Raw genomic sequence first — 19,825 nt, 5'->3', positions numbered from 1 at the left:
ATGTACAAGACCGGATATTGCTCAAGCAGTGTGAGCAGTTAGTCGGTATATGACGAATCTTGGACGAGAGCATTGGAGCGTTGTTAAGAGGATCCTTAGATACATTAAGGGTACCTCGAATGCTACATTATGTTATGGAGGATCAGATTTTACACTCACGGGCTATGTCGATTCAGATTATGCAGGTGATCTTGATAAGAGGAAATCTACTACTGGTTATGTGTTTACACTTGCAAGAGGAGCAGTAAGTTGGGTTTCAAAACTGCAAACAGTTGTGGTATTATCTACAACGGAGGCAGAATATATGGCGGCAGCTACTCAAGGTTGCAAGGAGTCAATATGGATTAAAAGATTATTGGAGAAGATTGGACACAAACAAGAGAATGTTCCTTTGTTTTGTGACAGTCAGAGTGCCTTGCACATCGCAAGGAATCTAGCCTTTCATTCTAGGACTAAACACATTGGAGTACAATTTCACCTTGTACGGGAAGTAGTAGAAGAAGGAAGTGTGGATATGCAGAAGATCCATACAAAAGATAACATAGCTGATTTTCTGACCAAGCCAATGAACACTGATAAGTTTGAGTGGTGTAGATCCTCAAGTGGTCTAGCGGCAGGGAATGTCAAGATTGAAAGGATGTGTGGACATGTGTTTGATACTCAATCAAATCTCCAAGTAGAAGAAATGTCGGCAAAAGAATTGATGCATTTAATGCATATGTTGGCTGAATTCATTTGGTTAGTCACCAGCATTAAATTGGAATAGTATGCGGCAGCATAATTTGAAGACGAATAACGTGGTTGGCAGAATTGACGGAAATAACGCATTTTATACGCGTTTTCACACTGAAAACGTAGAGAGTGCTTAGTTCTATAATATTTGTGAGGTGTTTGTTCTCCTGTATTAAGAGAGTGTGTGTTCTCTTTGGAAATATAGAGAGTGAGTTGTACACCACAAAATATTATAGTGGAATTTTTTCATCTTGCCCGTGGTATTTTACCATAATAATTTTTAGGAGTTTTCCACGTAAATCTCGGTGTCCAGTTTATTCTTTATTTTCGGGTTTATTATCTCAAATTACCGTACGTGGAACCAACACAACAGTGTTTAATTTTCATCAGCATACCCATCAAACTCAAGTGTAGCATAAGAGTTCAAATCATCATTTTCTTCTCTTATATTCTCTCAATCCTCTTTGAAACCCTAGTTTACATTTCCTATTGTTGATAAGGAACATTATCTTAATTTCTCTTCTCTCTTCCTAATGTGACTTGATAATCGCATCCAACCGCTTTGATTTAGCATATATTTATTTTTTCATATATCATAAAAGATTACAAATAATAAAAATTGAACTAAAATCAAAATCCTTCCATAACCAAATCGTATCATTTTGTTACCTCATTATCAATGTGGCGATTACCGACAAATATCATCTCCTACAGTAAAGGGAATATATGGAGAATATATGGATAATTGAGTTAATAATTATGATTATATAAAAATATTTACAATGATATATCAAATAATGCAATTGCATAAAATGAAATGAAACCTTATTTTTTTATGGAAAGAAAAACAACGGTAATTGTGTTCAGATCGTTTGGGATTTTAGAGTCAATCCAAAAAAAAAACCTTGGAAATATATGCAATACCCATAAGTTTTCAAGTGATGTAATTCGTTCACACACACACATATACACACACATTATCAATAGTTGATTCTGTATGATATATATAACATAAGAATTTTAATTATTAATGAAAATATGAATCTAAATGAGATTAGGATTATGAATCCTAATATGAAATAGACTCCTGATGTGGTCAATAATCAAAATATATAAATATTTCATTAAGTATTATATGAAAGGAGACGGTTTTTGCCCACACAAATTTGTCCACCAAAATTTTTCTCCCCTATGCTCCATTGAAATTTTTTGCCACCTTCAATTTGCACAAGAAAAATCTCATGACTACTTCCACGGTAATATCGCCACAAGAGCTTTGAAATTCCGGCGATCTAGTCTCGATGCAAAATTGCTTAAGATATCTAGTACGATCTAAATAAAGAATCCAGTATCTGATCATAGACTTGATTAGACGATTAAAAGAAGGAAGATCCATTCGTAAAGATTTACAAGAATGACCAGCTCCTCTAATTTTGGACTAGTTTTGTGTTTAACATTAAATACACAAATGTAAATAATTCCATACGACACCCAATGAACGTTTTTAATGTCAAAACTAAAACTTTAAACTTCCGCTATGCATGGAATGCTAGAAAAAGATACTCCAACAGTTAGAAATAACTTTATTGACCACATAACTCACTCGAATCTTGGTTTTTTTCCTATATCTTGTGGATTTTTCTAGTTTGTCAAAATTTTTATTAGGGTCATTAATGTCACATATCAAACCATATACTGGTGTGAGAAAGTTGGTGTTTTGAAGTTGTTAACTTTATTTCATGTATGATATTGCAGAGTCGGTGTTGAAATATTAATTTTTTATTTTTTTATCAGTTGTCTTTTAAAAAAATAAAACTACTAACAAATAAAAATAAAATTTAACATAATTAAAATTGCAAAACTTACAACTAATATAAAAAAAAATCAGAATAAAAGAAAAGTACATAACTTAAAATAACAAAATAAAATTTCAAATAATAATAACAAATTAAAAATACATATAATTAAAATTAAAAACTTCCACGCATTTCTTAAAAAACACACACAACTAAAAAAATTATAATTATAAATAATTAAATGTAACAAATTACGAGCTAAATATGTTATTTAAGAATAATGTTTTCTTGCATTTTTATATAATACTCACATTAAATAACATTCAGTTTCATCTCCTTTCTTAATTTTTTTCTCCATGATCAGATTTTCTTGTTTCATCTCCTTTTTTCTACATCAACCTCATTTTTCATTTTTTTTCTATAACTTGCTCAACTTTTGCAAAATAATTTTCTTCTAGACCAATCTTCGCATCTTATTTTTCATAGTATTGTGTCTCTTCTCATTTCTTTGAGCAAATCCACAAACTTTGGAGTTGTCAATCCTTCTCATCATGGTTTTTTTGAAGGCTTTCATCTCGTTGGTCTAATGGTTTTGTCAAATTCTAGCAATTCATCTCCTTTATCGACGATGAATGTATCAGAGGGTGGGCAAAAAGGAAATAGAGATGAATCACTATCACTATTCTTCAATTTCTTGGTAGCATTCGTTGAAACTCTTTTGAATTTTTCTAAAGATCATATCTTCCATTTTGGTTGCTCTCTCGGTACTAACCAAGGTTTCTCATCGGACCATGAAGTCCCATAATATTGCTCGAACATTGTTTGAGCTCGGACATACTAAACCTATAGATTTGCTAAATTTCAATTAAAATAAATATTTCAGATGAATAATTTCATGTAAAATGATTATCTGATTTGATTGAATGCTTTTAGTTCACTAATTTATTTTGAAAAGCGAACATTCGTTCACAAACATCCGTGAAATATTGTCTCGTGTACGCACTTTCCATCAATTTGAAAACTCATGGTTATATTCCTTTTATACCAATCCTCAAAAACTAGTGTTGTTGTTGTTTGATAACATGTATATTCGAGGTGTTAGTCACTCATACTACGGACTTTACAAAACCCATGCTTATGTTATAAAATTTTCAAGTGTATAAGACACGTTTGTTGACAATAACATTATTATCAAAGATTGAATTGTACCTATTGAATTTTACATTTATTTTCATGAGAAAAATTGTGATTATATACGTAGCAACCTAAACATAGATTAGTGTGTGATGATGTATATATGATGTGATTATTTTTGGATTATTTTCAAAAAAATTATATAAATAAGTCTTTCAATTTGTGAAGAAATACACAATTGAGTGGAGAAATTTTTTATAAAGTGTATAGTTTAATATATTTTGGTTTGAGATTTTATTCTTTATAGTAAATTTTTATTTTTAACACGTTATCAGTACGAAACTTAAAGGTTTTCCATATTTTTCCAAACTCCAAAACACAAGAAAAATGTAACAACAATATTCAAAAGTAATAATATTTATTTTACTATTTATTTATTTTTATTGTGTATATATTTAATATATAATATCATGTTATTATATAAAAAAAATCTATTACACTGTTTATATATTTTTATTGTGTTACTATTTATTTTTTTTGTGCGTGCGTGTGTTTGTGTAAATATATATATATATATATATATATATATATATATATATATATATATATATATATATATATTTGAATAATATTATGTTATTATATAAACGGATTCTATGACACCTCATTATAATAACGTGATGTGATTATTTCACTGTTTATATATTTTTATTGTGTTATATAATAATAATTATAATAATGTGATGTGATACACATAATTAATTGGTAATATTTAGCTCATATCTAACAAATATACGCTAGACAAAATTAAACATATATTTTTCATTATCTACGAGAAACGACAGACTTGAGGCTTTTGTATTTAAAAGATACCAATCAAAATATAATTGGTTATACTGATTCTGAGTATTTATCTGATCCACATGTTCCCAAATCGGATATGTATTTACTCGTGGAGGCACTGCAATTTCTTGGCGTTCACAGAAACAAACACTCGTAACAGCTTAATCAAATCACATCGAGATTATTACACTACGTGAAGCAAGTCGTGAATATATGTGGGCTTGTGACACTATATGAAAATAATGCTATAATATGTGTTACTCAAATGAAAAAAAAGATACATACAAAGCGACAAAACTAAACATATTCCTCGTAAGTTTTTCGCTTTCACCCAAGAGCTTAAGAATAATAAAGATATCGATATTCGCTACATTCAATCAAGTGAAAACTTATCAGATCTCTTCACAAAGGTACTTCAAGTATACGACAATATTCAGGAAACATATATATAACATTGGAATTCGCTATCTACGAAATTTGCGAAGAATCGTTTGTGTTAACATGAAGGAGAGTTTACATGAATACATTTTTTTAATTATGTTTTTTTATCCCAATGAGTTTTTATTATTAATGTTTTTAACGAGACAGTATAAAAAACGTAATGAAGACAATCATTGTATCAGGATCATCATCACAAGAGGGTGTGTTGAAAATAAGAGTTAAAAATATTGAAAATTAGTGTGTGATGATATATGTAATGATGTAAATAGTTTGAATTATTTTCAAAGAAATTTTATAAATATATATCTCAATTTGTAAAGAAATTACACAATTGAGTGGAGAATTTTTTTATAAAGTTTGTAGTTTAATATATTTGTGAGTTTGAAATTTTATTCTTTTTCGTAAATTTTTATTTTCAACAATTATGAAATATAATTGGACTAATTTGATTCACATGCTAAATTCATAGGGATGTGATTGCAATAATAAGAAAATAAAAAGACGAAATGGAAAGAACCCATAACCTTCATATATTTCCAAATCTCAAGGCATCAATTTTTGGAAAAGTGGGCGTAAAGATATATAAAACGCTTCTTCTTCGTCTCTCGCACCAAATTCTCTCTCCTACGAACCGATACAAAACTACACTGCTGCATACAAAATCTCAGAGCTCCCACCAAATAATCCACAATACAATCAAGAAACAAATGGGTTTCAAATCACTCATCAGTCATTCATTGAAATTGCATTTTTATTGATTTTTTTTGGCAAAATTTGGAATAGAAGTCCTTTTTGCGTTAAAGATTTCCTTGTTCGATCCTCAACACCCCTTTATCATCAGCATCGCTGCTCCGGTGGACTCCGCTGCTTCTTTGATTATTGAACTACGTTTCAGGTAGTTACACGGTTTAGAAACCCTAGAAAAATATTATTCTGCATTCTCATTGCTGTTTTTTGGGGGTTTTTTTATGCGCTGGGGGCTTAGATTGAAAATTGGTTGATTTTTGTGATCAGGGATTGTTTGTTTTGTTGCTTTGATCCAGTCTGGAGTGTATATAGATTAAAAATCGGGGCTTTTGTTTTCAATGATACAGTGGGATGCGCGAGGGTCATCGTTTGTCCAAATTCTGGATTTAGAAGTTTTGTGTTTCAGACGGCTGCCATTCTGGTCGATTCTCTCGAAGAATGAATTGAAGGTTTGAGGTTCGCTGCTTCTCGAATTTTAATTGTTTTGATTTTTTTCTTATTATTGTTTGTACACTACATATTAATGCATTCTCGAAAATGTTAAAGCTGCTCATGGCGTGCCTTATTATTCTCTCTTGTATGTTGTATGGCGGGCCTGAGATTGTGAGAATGCGGTGGTTGTGCATGCAGCTTTTTTTGTTTCGGAAAGCTTTGTGATTTCAGTTGGTCCTTTGCTGAGTTAGCCATTGAGTGAAAATTGTTGCAGGGTTTATGGGCTGTGAAATCGGTGTAGCCATTGAATGGAAATTATTTCAGGTGGTTCTGGCATTTCTCAAGATTGTAGGTGTTTATGAACTTTTTTATGTTTACTGGTAGAGATAAAAGCTAAGAGCCTCATGTAGATGTTGTGACCCATGGAATGATGTTAAATTGTCATTCAGGTATTGCGAAATATTTCTAATTCCTGTTGGACAACTCTTGGGGATTAAGATTTGCATACATCATGAAAGCTGGTGCCAGAAAAAATGTTCTTCATGGATATATAGTTTAGAATGCTTCTCAAATAGATTGCCCTCACCGTGTATGTACTGATGTGTGAAACACTTGAAGACTGACTGATTTGAAATAAAATTGTTATGTTGTCATGAAGTTATCATTGCTTCGGTTCTTGTATGGAAGTAAACTTTAGAATGTCTCAGTCCCATCCATGATTGTTTTCCTGCATGGAATATGGAGGTAAACTTTACAACATCGAGACAGCAATTTCAAATAAACTTTCATCTTGTTAGGAAAATTATCATTGCTTCTATTTGATTTTGTTTTGGAGGTGGAATGATGTTGGAAGGAGTTTCATGCAATCACTAGTTGTTCTGGTTTTTGCTTTATTCCATTATCACTGACAGTTGACGATGAATCCTTGAAATCACACATCTTCTTCTCTTCATTCCTTCGAAAATTTTCATATCTGTTTGTTTCCATTGGAAGGTTGGAAATTTTTTTGTTAGATGTTCCAGTTTTCTGAGAACATTGTAATGTAAGTTTTATTTTAAATCTTGCAGGATACATGGCTCTTCAAAAGCACGTCCCCACTGGTGATGCACCTCCCATAAGCATTAAATCTTTAACTTTCACCAGTAAGGAAAATGGGAAAGCCAGCTTGGCAGTTTCGCAAAGAAGACAGATGGAAAGTCATCTGGATATTGACCTTAAGGAGGTGTACTTTCTCATCATGCATTTCCTCTCAGCTGGACCATGTCTCCGAACATATGGGCAATTATGGAATGAACTTTTGGAGCATCAACTTCTACCCAGAAGATATCATGCATGGTATTCGAGAAATGGTTCGCAAAGCAGAGATGAAAATGACAATGGCATGTCTTTTCCTCTCAGTTATAATAAGTTGGTGGAGAGGTAATGTTTGTTGTTGGCACTTTTTATCAGGATGGATAATATGTAGTTCTTATTCCAGTGGTTGCTGGAAAATGTATTTCGATCACTGCTTACTGATCAATCTCCCCACTGTTTCTTTACTGGAAGCATCGAACATATTTCATGGTTGTTTGAGATATATCACGGGTAGCATGTAGCCTGACATCAGGAAATATACTAGCTTTGCTCCAATGACGAGTGGAAGTTTTTTTACTGTGACAAAGTTAATTTTTTGCTGTACAGTGATTAGAAGCCTTAGTTTCAATGCTTGTCTTAAGTTTAAGTGTGGATGAACTTCTTCGTTTTCTAATTGTATCTTCTCATTATGATTTGGGCAATAAATGTTCTACCAGGCATCCCCACATTGGTCAAGATCACTTGATAAAACTCTTAGAGCAATTGATGATGTTAGATGCAAGTGCTCCCTCAAAAGGCTTGATTGGAGGAAATGTATTCAATGCAGCTAAAGTGCCTACACTCCTGGGAACTGGTTGCTTTTCACTTCTAGCAAGTATGTGACAATAACTTTGGCCATGCCCGTTAATTCTTTAATTGTAATGTTGGATCCTAACAGTTCATGAGTCACCACATGCTGATATTGTTCTGGAAATTTAGTTTTCTATAATAATCAGCGGCGATGTTTTCACCTGTTCAGCTATTCTATGAAGTTGATACAAATTTATAGTCCTTTGTAAGAAGTAATAATGTTAAATTTGAGGTAATGGACATTTTGACTTTCCAATGGCGCCTTTTTAAATTATATGCTTTGATTTTTTATGGAAGTTTTCTGAAATGCTCTCTTGCTCAAGATGATCAAAATAAGGGAATAGACAAAGACAAACTTCCTCCAGCCTACATGCGCTGGCCCCACAGGCAGGCTGATCAAGTGCGTGGTCTAAGGTTAAGAGAAATTGGTGGTGGCTTTGCTAGGCATCATCGTGCTCCATCTACTCGTGCAGCATGTCATGCTATTATAAAACCATCCACTCTGGTACAAAAGATGCAAAATATTAAAAGAGTTAGAGGACATCGTAATGCTGTTTATTGTGGTAAGGTTTTACCTTCATTTCCTTATCTCCTAGGTTTAAGCAATAACCAATATCTGGAATTAATTGATTTTTTTTTTGTGGTTTTGTTATGCTGAGTGAGGATGATGTTACAGAGTTTGATGCTCTTCAGTTAAATCGAGTGGAGTAACTTTGGCCTCTTGTAGTTCCTTATGGTTTCTTGAAATATCTAGAAAATATCTACTTTTGGATTTTGTAAACATTTCTATCTTGTTAACTTATCAAGTTACCTCTTTTGTTTCCCTAGGATGCATGATAGACTTTTATGGAGCTGAAGTTTTTCATTCTTAAAAACCAATTACCTTTGGATTGAATCATTTACCTTCTCCTCCTTTCCCCCAATTCATTTGCAATTTTAGGGTTATTTGAAAAGCATCCCTGTCTTTGCATCAACTCTTGACTCCTTTTGATCATATTATTTATTACTCATATTTCCAACTGCTTTGGCATTAAGATGCATTTTTCTATTGTGATTCTATATTATCATCTTGCAGTTAAATTATGTGTTAAGTAATATATTATTATCAAGCAATCTCATTAGATTCCTGTCCCAAAATTTACTCTTTGCAAGCTATATTTGATCGATCTGGAAGATATGTCGTCACTGGTTCCGATGACCGCCTTGTCAAAATTTGGTCAATGGAAACTGCTTATTGTTTGGCTAGCTGCAGAGGGCATGAGGTGAGCTGTCATTTTAATAGCCTTGACCCCCAACTCATTCCCTTCTCTCTTTGATTTATGTGGCTTATGTGTCGCTTTATACTTCAAGGGTGACATCACCGACCTGGCCGTGAACTTCAACAACACTTTAGTGGCCTCAGCTTCAAATGACTGCGTCATTCGAGTTGTAGGATTCCTTCTTCGTATCATCTCTTAGGATTTGACTATGATTAGGCGTATGACTTTTTCATCTGAAAACAGTGGCGCCTACCCGATGGAATGCCGATATCTATATTGCGAAGTCATACTGGAGCTGTCACTGCAATTGCATTCAGTCCTAGATCAAGTGCTCCCTATCAACTTTTATCGTAAGTGTTTTATTTAAACTAATCATATTGCCGGTCGACTTTTGTTGGATTTGTTGTCTTAGTTGGTTTTTGTAATTGAGATATCTCGTCTCTACATGTCTAAACATTGTGCTCATTCTCATTTCTATTGTAGTTGCTACAAAAAAAAAAGACTATGTTGATAAGTATATTCATGACTGCCTTTAACACTTTAGTATAATTCTTGATGTAAGTTAAACCATGATCTTCTTCAGAGAATAAAGGCAAGGATTGGTAAACAGGGGTAAAAAATCTTCTACTTAGAGCTTCATTCATCAATATTTTTGTGTAATGATGTATGTGCAATAGAAGTAATTGCTATTAGAGCCACAGGAGTAAGTTCATTATGCCTAGTTCTGAACCAGTCAAATTTTGTTTGGCAATCGATGTGGGGCTCTATAATCTTCCCTTTTAGACTCACCATGATTTCATTGCACTCTCTTGTTTGCCCGTGATGATTAGCATTATTGGGGTGTCTTACATCAGTAATACTCCAGGTCTATATGGTATCATCTTGTAATGCTTTTAGTGCATGGGAATGATGACAACAATCGAGGCTCCAACTACAAAGTTTTTGCTTGCACCTAACCTGCTTCCACTCTTGCTTTCAAAAATGGTTATTTCAAGTTTCTTTGAAAGCTTAACTTCTACATTTATTGGCTTTGTTCGTTTTGACTGCGATCATATCCTAACAATTGAGAAATGATATTCCATTTCCTGATTTCCCTAAAGTTGATGCCGACAAGCTGGGCTTGGGGATGGTGCCTGCAAGTAGAAATGCAGTGCACTAGGGTCATTATATAAGTAGCATTCCTTGAATATTATTGCCCCTCTACACGCTTTGCGTACTTGTACATTCTATTTTTTTTATATAAGCACTCTTATTAAAAAAATTAGAAATAAAATCTGGAAAAATTAAAAATCAAATTCAAAATTTTCTGATTTTTAAATGCCTTTTTTAAAAAGTTTTTTATAAATTTATTTTTATCTAAAGATAGAGATCTCGAGTCAGCAATGATCATGTGGTCGAGGTGGTTCTATCGGATAAAGAATTGAGTGTTTGAGGTATTGATATAAGAATAAGGGTATTTTAGGGATTATAAATAACAGACAATGACACTATTTTGTTAAAATTATGCTTAATTTAACATATAGTATAAGATAACTAATCTATGTTGCTTAAAAAAGCGACCTTTTTACGAACATAACAAAATTCCCGTTCACAGCTGAATTTGGACATTTAGAATTGTTCAATAAGAATATCTTATGTGCTCACAGATATCCCCTGGGAAAAGCCTTGTGATGTCCTGGAATACTTTAATCATATTCATCTTTATGAGTTCTGTGGTGGTTTGTCTTTGCGTCCCATTATTTGTGTAGATCTAGTTGTAACTGCCTGCTACTTGTGTATATATATTCCACTTCTTTTGTTTGCATAACAATGAAAGTTCCTGATGATTAAACTTTTTGCTCATATGCCTTTTTCAAAGAAATTGCTTTTCTTATCTATTATCACGTTCACTTGTTATTTGTTAATGAGGGGGTTTGTATTTCTGTGACAGGTCATCCGATGATGGATCTTGTCGGATCTGGGATGCCAGATATTCCCAGTTTAGTCCGCGTATATATGTTCCCAAACCTTCTGATTCGATAATTGGTTAGCAGCCACTCTTTTCGTAACTATATTTTGTGATCAGCTTTTGCAGTTATTTATTGTTGGAAATTTGAATTATAGGGAGAAACAATGTTTCATCATCCAGCACAACTCAGCAGAGCCACCAGATTTTCTGTTGTGCATTCAATGCTAGTGGAACTTTTTTTGTCACTGGCAGCTCAGACACTCTTGCAAGGGCATGACCTAACTTTTGCTTGGAGTTATATTGCATTTTCATAATAAAGAAAAATAATTCTGGGGCAACAGTCAAAATGTTTTCAAATCCCTCAATCCAAGCGCACCCTAATATTAAATCAGAAATAGAAATTTCTCCAAATCTTATTGGCATGGTATCTTATGTTCTTGTGGAAAACTGTCTTTACAGGTCTGGAATGCATTTAAATCTAGTTCAGATGATTCAGAGCAACCTAATCACGAGATAGACATTTTGGCTGGTCATGAGAATGATGTAAATTATGTGCAGTTCAGGTTTGTCTGAGCTTATATTTTTGCAATGCCTGATGTTTTGAGTGTCTGCCTATATATTGTTTTGTGATGTAATGCAGTGGCTGTGCGGCGACTGCTCGGTTTTCTTTCTCTGATGCCTCAAAGGAAGATACTGTGCCAAAATTCAAAAATTCATGGTGTGTTTTTGTTGTGCCTTAATCTTATTCCCTTTGTTCCATCTTTGCTGCACTAACTTCTCTATTTGATGAGATTTTCTTTTCCTTACCTTTTGCAATTAGTTTATATACTTTTCCATTTGATGATGTCCAGGTTCAACCATGACAATATAGTCACATGCTCTCGTGATGGCAGTGCTATTATCTGGATTCCAAGATCACGTAAATCACATGTTAGTTTTGATCCTTATAAAACTGAATTTTGTTGGTATTTTCCCTGTCATGTAGAAGTGTTTCTTTGCTTCTCTGGATTGATTAGTTCCACCCCATTTGATTTCACTGAAGCTGATGGAGCTATCTTGTTTTAGGGAAAAACTGGGCGGTGGATACGAGCATATCATCTTAAAGTTCCACCACCTCCTATGCCTCCTCAACCCCCTCGAGGTGGTCCACGTCAAAGAATTCTTCCTACTCCTCGTGGTGTGAATATGATTGCGTGGAGTCTGGATAATCGCTTTGTTCTTGCAGCTATAATGGGTATGAAAATTATTTGCATGTGTATTTATTGTCTAATACTTCAGCCATTTTATTGGAGCATTGCCATTTTGAAAATTTATTTGAAATTTCTGTGAACAATGAAGTGGTCAAGTGCCTTTTGCTAATGCACAACAACAACAAAACTCGAGCCTTTATCCCACTAAGTGCCTTCTGCTAATACTTTTGTTGAATTTCTGTTCAAATAGTGAAGTTGTTAAGCATCTTTAGCTAATACGTGGCTCATGGTTTTCTAGTCTTTGCATAAAATGGCTGCTGTAGATCATTATTTGATTATCTCCTATTTTGCTACTTTATTGCTCGCCCTCGTTATTTTCTGGTATTTGTATGAAATGGCTTCTGTAGATCTTTGTTTTATTATCTCCTAGTTTGCCACTTTAATTTTCTCCCTCGTTTTTATGGAATAGCGCTGCCCGTACACCTTGTGTGGTTTTTGGGTAAGAGCTGGAATTCACCTAGAGAAGAATTTGAGGCTTTTGTAATTGTTCCGGTTGCATGTTTTATGGATGTATCACAACTTTGTTATTTTCTGCTTAGGCTTGAAGCTTGATAAATTTCATTTTGTAATTTGGTGTCATGCATAATTAAGCTAGTTTTTTCTGGCCTTAGTTCTTGGAGATGTTCTCTCATTTGCAGATTGCAGAATATGTGTTTGGAATGCTGTTGATGGTAGTTTAGTTCACTCTCTGACTGGCCATACTGAATCTGTAAGTTCACCATTGGGTGATCCATTAAAAGTACATTTTATTCTGTTATTTTGATTACTCATGCACTTTTAATTCTTATGATTGTGAAGTATCCATATTGCACTTTCTCAATGATCTTGTTTTTCATTGACATGCATGTTCTTTATGTCAAAAGTTCGTTTAAGACCTTTTATGAGAAATGAGTGTGTACTAGTGAACATTCTTCAAGTATGTTATGATTTTTAAATATGGAAAAATCAAATCTGTTATATGAACAAAAGTTCCATACGCTCGCTCAATTTAATATGCGTGATACATACCACAACCTTCTGTATCTCTATTGGCAGCATTTTTAAATTTGAAAATTATACTCTCAAGAAGCAATGCGTTATTCAATATTGCCAACATTTCTTGTGGAGTTTGTGAGATACTTTCCAAGTTTTCTTAACATTCTTTCTTAGATAGTCTTTCAGTGATATTACTGCTAGAGCCTTTTTTGCGAAATCACTTAGTTCTGGAACTTTTACTTCACAAAGTCAGATATCGACTGAACACTGGCATACAAACAGTAGTTACTCTCGTGCCTCTCCCCTTTGGATGCAAATCTGTGCATTCCAGATGAAAATTTTGCCTGAACATCTTATTGAAGCAGTAAAATCTTCATTCTCGACACAATCTTTCATTTCACCTAGTCTTGTCGTCTCAACTATTCATTTCACATGTCAGCGGTTGCTCATGCTCCTGTAACTTACTTTGTTCATTGCATTGTCTGGTAGGAAAAATGTTTCTACATCGATATTTGTTTTATTTTTGGGATTAAGTATTCAGTGTTAATGTCTACCAAAAAGTGTACAACTTTACCCGTTCTTATTTAGTTCTACCTTTATTTTATTTTATTTTATTTTTATTTTTGCAGACTTATGTACTGGATGTTCACCCTTTCAATCCTCGAATAGCAATGAGTGCTGGATATGATGGGAAAACAATAGTGTGGGATGTGAGTTCACGGCCATCGATTTTTGATATGCTTAAAGACTGCTACTTAATTTATCACCCTGCTTCTTTTCTCTTTCTGTATCTGTAGATATGGGAAGGCACGCCTATCCGCACTTATGAAATTGGCCAATTCAAGCTGATTGATGGAAAATTTTCTCCGTGAGTTAACCATTCTGGAAACTTTATCTATTTAGTTTCATTCCGTTGCGTTTTTTTTGCTGTCCATCTTTGTTACTTGGTCCTGATTCCTGAAGGTTCACTCCTTCTGTTAAAGTTTCAAAGTTGATTAAGCTTCCTTCCGCCTTATTGTTTCAATAAAGCTTTTTTCTCAATTTAGTGAAAGGACACTGTTTATACATTTGCTTATCTTAATACATTCCATCAATAAAGATATTTAGCGAAGAAAATTGGTTTGACTGACTCTTACTAAGTATGGAAATTTTGAAAATCAGGGATGGCCATCTGTCAGTTTTATTAATCTGATATTGCTATCTAATTTGCCAATTTTGATTTTCTTTTTAATCCAGGGATGGGACATCGATTATCCTCTCCGATGATGTTGGACAATTATATATATTGAATACGGGGCAAGGTGAATCCCAGAAAGATGCCAAATATGACCAGGTTTGTTAAAACTGCAAATATGCTTATTAATTTAGTAACTATGAATACACGGTTTGCTTATCTAGCAATTGAGTCGAATAATAAGGTTTTTATGCTTTTGTTACCAGTTCTTTTTGGGAGACTATCGTCCTCTTATCCAGGATACACACGGAAATGTTCTCGATCAGGTTAGTGTCTTTTGTGTTTCTGCTTATGGGATTTTCTCCCCTTTCAGTGTTGCATATTCTTACTCGATTCCTCACGGATTTCCCATGTTAATTATTTTATGTGAGTCCTGATATTGTATTTTCTTTATGTGATTGATATATCCTGTCCCAGAATGCAATAAATTATATCTTGTCTTCTATGGTTTTGAGGTCTCTATTTGTTGACAATTAACCCTAGGTTGATTTAACCAGGGAAAACTTGCATACTGGCCTAGACGATTTATTAATTCTTAGAATTTCATCGCCAGACTTCATACACATGTTAAATGCTACTTTAGTCTAGCCTAGACGATTGATTAATTCTTGATAAGATTGTTTTATTTATTAGGAGACTCAACTTGCTCCTTATCGAAGGAATATGCAAGATCTTCTCTGCGATTCAGGTTTTTGTTCACTCTTTTTTATGTTTACTTTTTTATAGCACACATGCTCTTCTATTCTTTTACACATTGTGCCACCATGTTTGCTGGGTGTTCGAAATTGCAGGAATGATTCCATATCCAGAGCCTTATCAGAGCATGTACCAGAAACGGAGGCTGGGAGGTTTTGGAATTGAGTGGCGCCCATCATCGATTAGGCTTTCTGTTGGGGTAGATTTCAGTCTGGACCAAGATTATATGCTTCCTATTATAGACTTGGATACATTTGTTGATCCACTTCCTGAGTTTGTTGATGCGATGGAATGGGAACCAGAAATTGAAATACTCAGCGATGATAATGATTCAGAGTATCATGTAACAGAGGATAACTCATCTGGAGGCGAGCGAGTAAGCTTAAGTTCCAATTCTGGAGATCCAGATTGCAGTTCAGAAAGCAGCGAAGAGGATTCTATCAGAGATGGCCTTCGTAGATCAAAGAGAAAAAAGCGAAAGGCAAGGGTAATTCTTTCTTGCTATATAGTTTCTATCTGTGTCAATTTTACAGGTAATGAAATCATGCACTATCATCTCTCTTCTTTCAACGTATTAGGCGGATGTCACAACATCCTCTGGGAGGCGTGTGAAGAGGAAGATCTTGGATGTGTGTGATGACAGTTTAATCAGGAACAACCGAGCTAGAAAATCAAAAATTGGCAGGAAAACCTCGAAGAAAAAGTCATCGTCGAAGTTTTCACGGCCTCAAAGAGCTGCTGCTAGAAATGCTCTTAATCTTTTTTCTCGAATCACTGGAACATCTACGGATGGAGACATAAATGATTGGGATGAAAATTCTTCAGAAAGTGAATCTACTTTGCCAGATTCGAGCTTCACAACTGAAGAGTCAGAGGCGTCTTTGCAAAATGAGTGGGATGAACATTCTAAAGGAAAAGAAATATCCTTGGATCCGTCTGTGGATATAAATCATCCTTACCCATGTCCTGAGTCTCATTCAAGTTCTGCAGGCAAGAAGAGATTAATCATAAAGTTCCCAAACCGTGATGCAAGCAAAGTTGCCCCTCAACAAAATAATGGGTTGAAAATTGAGGACCGCCAACATGCTTTTGTAGGCTCATCATGTAGGGCTCCTCTCAGAATTGATGAAATAAGTCGAAGTTTTTCTCAGGATGAGGAATGCGGTGTTTGTGAAGCTGATGATGATTTACAGAAACCCTCTATGACACATAGTTGTTTAGACTATCTTGGAGGTTGCAAAGACGGTCCGATTAGATGGGGAGGTGTCAAGGCTCGCACCTCTAAGCGTTTGAAGATTGGAGAAATATTGTCAGCAGGGTTGCATACTGGATCTGGTTCGGCTATTGATCAGCATGTTACTGCTGAAAGAATTTTGAATGGTCATTCCACTTCTGTGATGGAATATCAAACGAAATCTCCAGATTCACGAATCCAAACTCGAGAAGGTAGTGTGGAAGAAATTGTCAGTGTAAATGAACAAATTTGTGGAACCAGTGTGCCGGAAAGTTTGGAGAGAGTAGAAAATGATGAGAAACACTTGGAGTTGAATGAGAGCAAGGATGCTAATGTATTATCAACTCAAATTCACAGAGTTTATGGCGGTACGACTGCACCTTCAGTTTCTTATGTAAATGGCAATCATTTTCCATTGAAAGAGAATGGTACACCAGTTGCCACAAAATTACGGATAAAGTCAAGTACTATCCCAAGAGATTATGATAGCGCTAGAAAATTTGTAATTAAGTCAGATGACAATGTTAAAAATATGCATGGTGCCATATGTGATAACCTTGGAACAGAGAAGAATTTAGATCCAAAAGTTACTGTTTGTGATGACACTGGGATAACATGTTCAGACAACAGAGATCGTAATGAAATGATGGAATCAGAGGATCTGATCAAAGAAACTCCCGTCATAGAAGAATCCTTGAAATTGGATTCAAATAAAAGGATATTTACTGCAGTCTATAGGAGGTCAAAGCCTTCAAAAAGTAGGAGTAATGCGGAAGGTCACTGTGCTGGCATGGAAGCAAGCACTTCACATTCTGGAAAATATAAGCTCGACCATGGTATTGAGATCGCACCAGAAGGGATACGTAGGGCTAGATCAATTCGGTTGAGGTCAGCTATGCGTGATCCAAATATTTCTGACAGCAATTTTAAATATAAGGGGACTCATGATGATTCAGAAGATCCTTCAGCACACGTTGAAAAGGCTTCCATGAGCATAGCCGAAGAGAACTCCTGTGAAGAATGGAGATCAGACTCTAGGACATCTGTTAGATTAAGAGCCACTAGAAATAGAAAAGGTGGTCACTATGTTCGTGAAACTAGTCCAGCAGATGGAAGGAAATCCAATCAATTGAGTAAAAGTTCATGGCTGACGATGTCTGCACATGAGGAAGGTTCCCGGTATATACCCCAACTAGGGGATGAAGTCGTGTATTTGAGACAGGTTTTGTACTTTTGTAGCTCCTTTTGTCATCTTTCTCTCTCTTCTTCTACAATTCCACTGAATTAGTCTTCTATCTTTTAATCTTATTATTATCTTTCTGGCTTCTTATTCTTCAGGGCCATCAGGAGTACATAAGTCATAGTAATTCATGGGAGACAGGCCCATGGGAAACTATTAAGCAAAACATTAAGGCTGTAGAGTTTTGTAGGGTCCAAAACCTTGAGTATTCGACACGTCCGGGTTCTGGGGAGAGCAGCTGTAAAATGACACTTAAATTTGTTTCTCCTTCCGAAGTAGTGGGATCATTTAAGTTGGCTCTCCCAGAAGTAACTGGTTTCCCTGATTTTCTTGTTGAGAAACGTAGGTATGATGCAGCTGTGAAGCGAAATTGGACTTCCCGAGACAAGTGTCAAGTCTGGTGGAAAAATGAGGGTGTTGAGAACGGTAGTTGGTGGGAAGGTCGAATCTTAGCCGTGAAGCCTAAATCATTTGAATTTCTAGATAGTCCATGGGAAAGATATGTTGTCAAGTACAAAACTGATCCAACTGAGACACATCTACATAGTCCATGGGAACTATATGATGCGGATACAAATGTGGAGCAGCTTCATATTGAAGATGGTATTAGAGAAGAGCTTCTGCGTGCTTTTAACAAGTTGGAGCAATCTGGATACAAGACCCAGGTAACGAAGCATACCTTTAGTATGTGGAACTGGCAGATAGACTGAAATGAGGTTAAAATATGTTTTGATTTCTTGTAGGATTACTACGGAGTCAATAAGTTGAAACAAGTTTCTCAGAAGACACAGTTTATTAACAGGTTGGACTTCCGTGCCTCTCGGACTTTTTGATGTTTTCTAGCACTCGATCAGTATTTTCTTTTTATTCCTATGTGTGTTAATTGACTCGGTCTTTCATGCTTCTTGCTAAATATTACTTTACAGGTTCCCTGTTCCGTTGACTCTGGAACTTATTCAGTCCAGGCTAGAAAATAATTATTACAGAAGTCTGGAGGCAATGAAGCACGATATTGAAGTTATGCTTTCAAATACTGAGACTTACTTTGGAAAGAATGCAGAACTTTCTTTAAAAATGAAACACCTATCTGATTGGTTCAGAAGGACGCTATTGCCTTTGTAGTTGAACTGGATACAATTTTGTAGATCAACTAGCCCTCAAGTTCCCTTACACCAGGCTCCTCTAACTGTATGTATTCTTCCATCAACTCTTTATTTTTATATTTTTCCATCAAGTTGAAGCCTGGGCCAATTTAGAATCTTTCAGTGATAAAACATAGGACAGAGATACTGGCTACAGAAAGCTAACAGCTTGGTGATTATCGCCGCTTAGAAAATTCTTTCATGTACATTTTTAGACCTTAAAGATGGGCATCTATTGTATAGACTCTTGCTTCAAATGAAAATCATTGTTGACTTTGTGGATGGATTGTACCACTTCATTTTCAATGTTACATTGTCTTATAGGTTATTTTCAGTTTTTACTGTTCTGTTGATGCAAAATATGAGATGTTGATGCAAAATATGAGACTCGATCACTTTCAAAGAGACTGAATGATGATGTCGCTACCCATATCATCCTTAGAAAAATGAAGATGTAATATTGTGTGTGCTCGTTTTCTTGATTAACTAGGTGATTCCTTTATGTTATGTTTGGATCAATATATTAGATTTGGAGGAAGAGATTTGATTTGAGGAAAGCTTTGATGATTGTATTTCAAATGACATATCTTGAGTTTATTTGATATCCATAATGAGTACTGTCCAAATTGTTTAACTTGATAGTGAATTTGAAATTTGTTTCGAATTTTGTGATTCAAATTGCCAAGGAACCTTATTGTTCGTACTACAACTCCCACTTCTATGGTATTTGAGTATGTCTCAAGTTATTAAACACGTTCTATCGCACAACATTAGTATGGGTGTGCAAGAGTTGAGTTTG

The 19,825-nt window shown here is 34.8% G+C and overlaps 1 protein-coding gene across 4 annotated transcripts; it reads left to right on the top strand.

Annotated features, from left to right (window-relative positions):
• Window positions 1-5,503: 5,503 nt before the first annotated feature.
• On the top strand, window positions 5,504-19,354 carry LOC140832938 (uncharacterized). Of its 4 annotated transcripts, none has more exons than XM_073197251.1 (25): window positions 5,504-5,841; window positions 6,041-6,142; window positions 7,193-7,544; window positions 7,916-8,073; window positions 8,372-8,611; window positions 9,201-9,310; window positions 9,399-9,476; window positions 9,551-9,657; window positions 11,238-11,332; window positions 11,411-11,526; window positions 11,715-11,818; window positions 11,896-11,973; window positions 12,107-12,185; window positions 12,321-12,489; window positions 13,144-13,214; window positions 14,110-14,190; window positions 14,278-14,348; window positions 14,717-14,813; window positions 14,921-14,980; window positions 15,348-15,402; window positions 15,506-15,891; window positions 15,989-17,866; window positions 17,983-18,549; window positions 18,628-18,686; window positions 18,811-19,354. In XM_073197251.1, exons 3-25 carry the CDS (start codon window positions 7,198-7,200, stop codon window positions 19,004-19,006), a joined length of 5,202 nt encoding a protein of 1,733 aa, XP_073053352.1. In that variant the 5' UTR covers window positions 5,504-5,841; window positions 6,041-6,142; window positions 7,193-7,197; the 3' UTR covers window positions 19,007-19,354. The 4 variants fall into 4 exon arrangements, with proteins under 4 accessions (XP_073053352.1, XP_073053348.1, XP_073053350.1 ...); XM_073197247.1 differs by having other exon boundaries at window positions 15,506-15,897; XM_073197249.1 differs by having other exon boundaries at window positions 6,041-6,149; window positions 15,506-15,897.
• Window positions 19,355-19,825: the final 471 nt, after the last annotated feature.

This window comes from Primulina eburnea, chromosome 5 (genome assembly GCF_022965805.1).
Source record: "Primulina eburnea isolate SZY01 chromosome 5, ASM2296580v1, whole genome shotgun sequence".
In the NCBI taxonomy this organism is placed as follows: Eukaryota; Viridiplantae; Streptophyta; class Magnoliopsida; order Lamiales; family Gesneriaceae; genus Primulina; species Primulina eburnea.
Note: the sequence above shows the minus strand (reverse complement) of the source record. Positions and strands in the feature narration are given on the sequence as shown.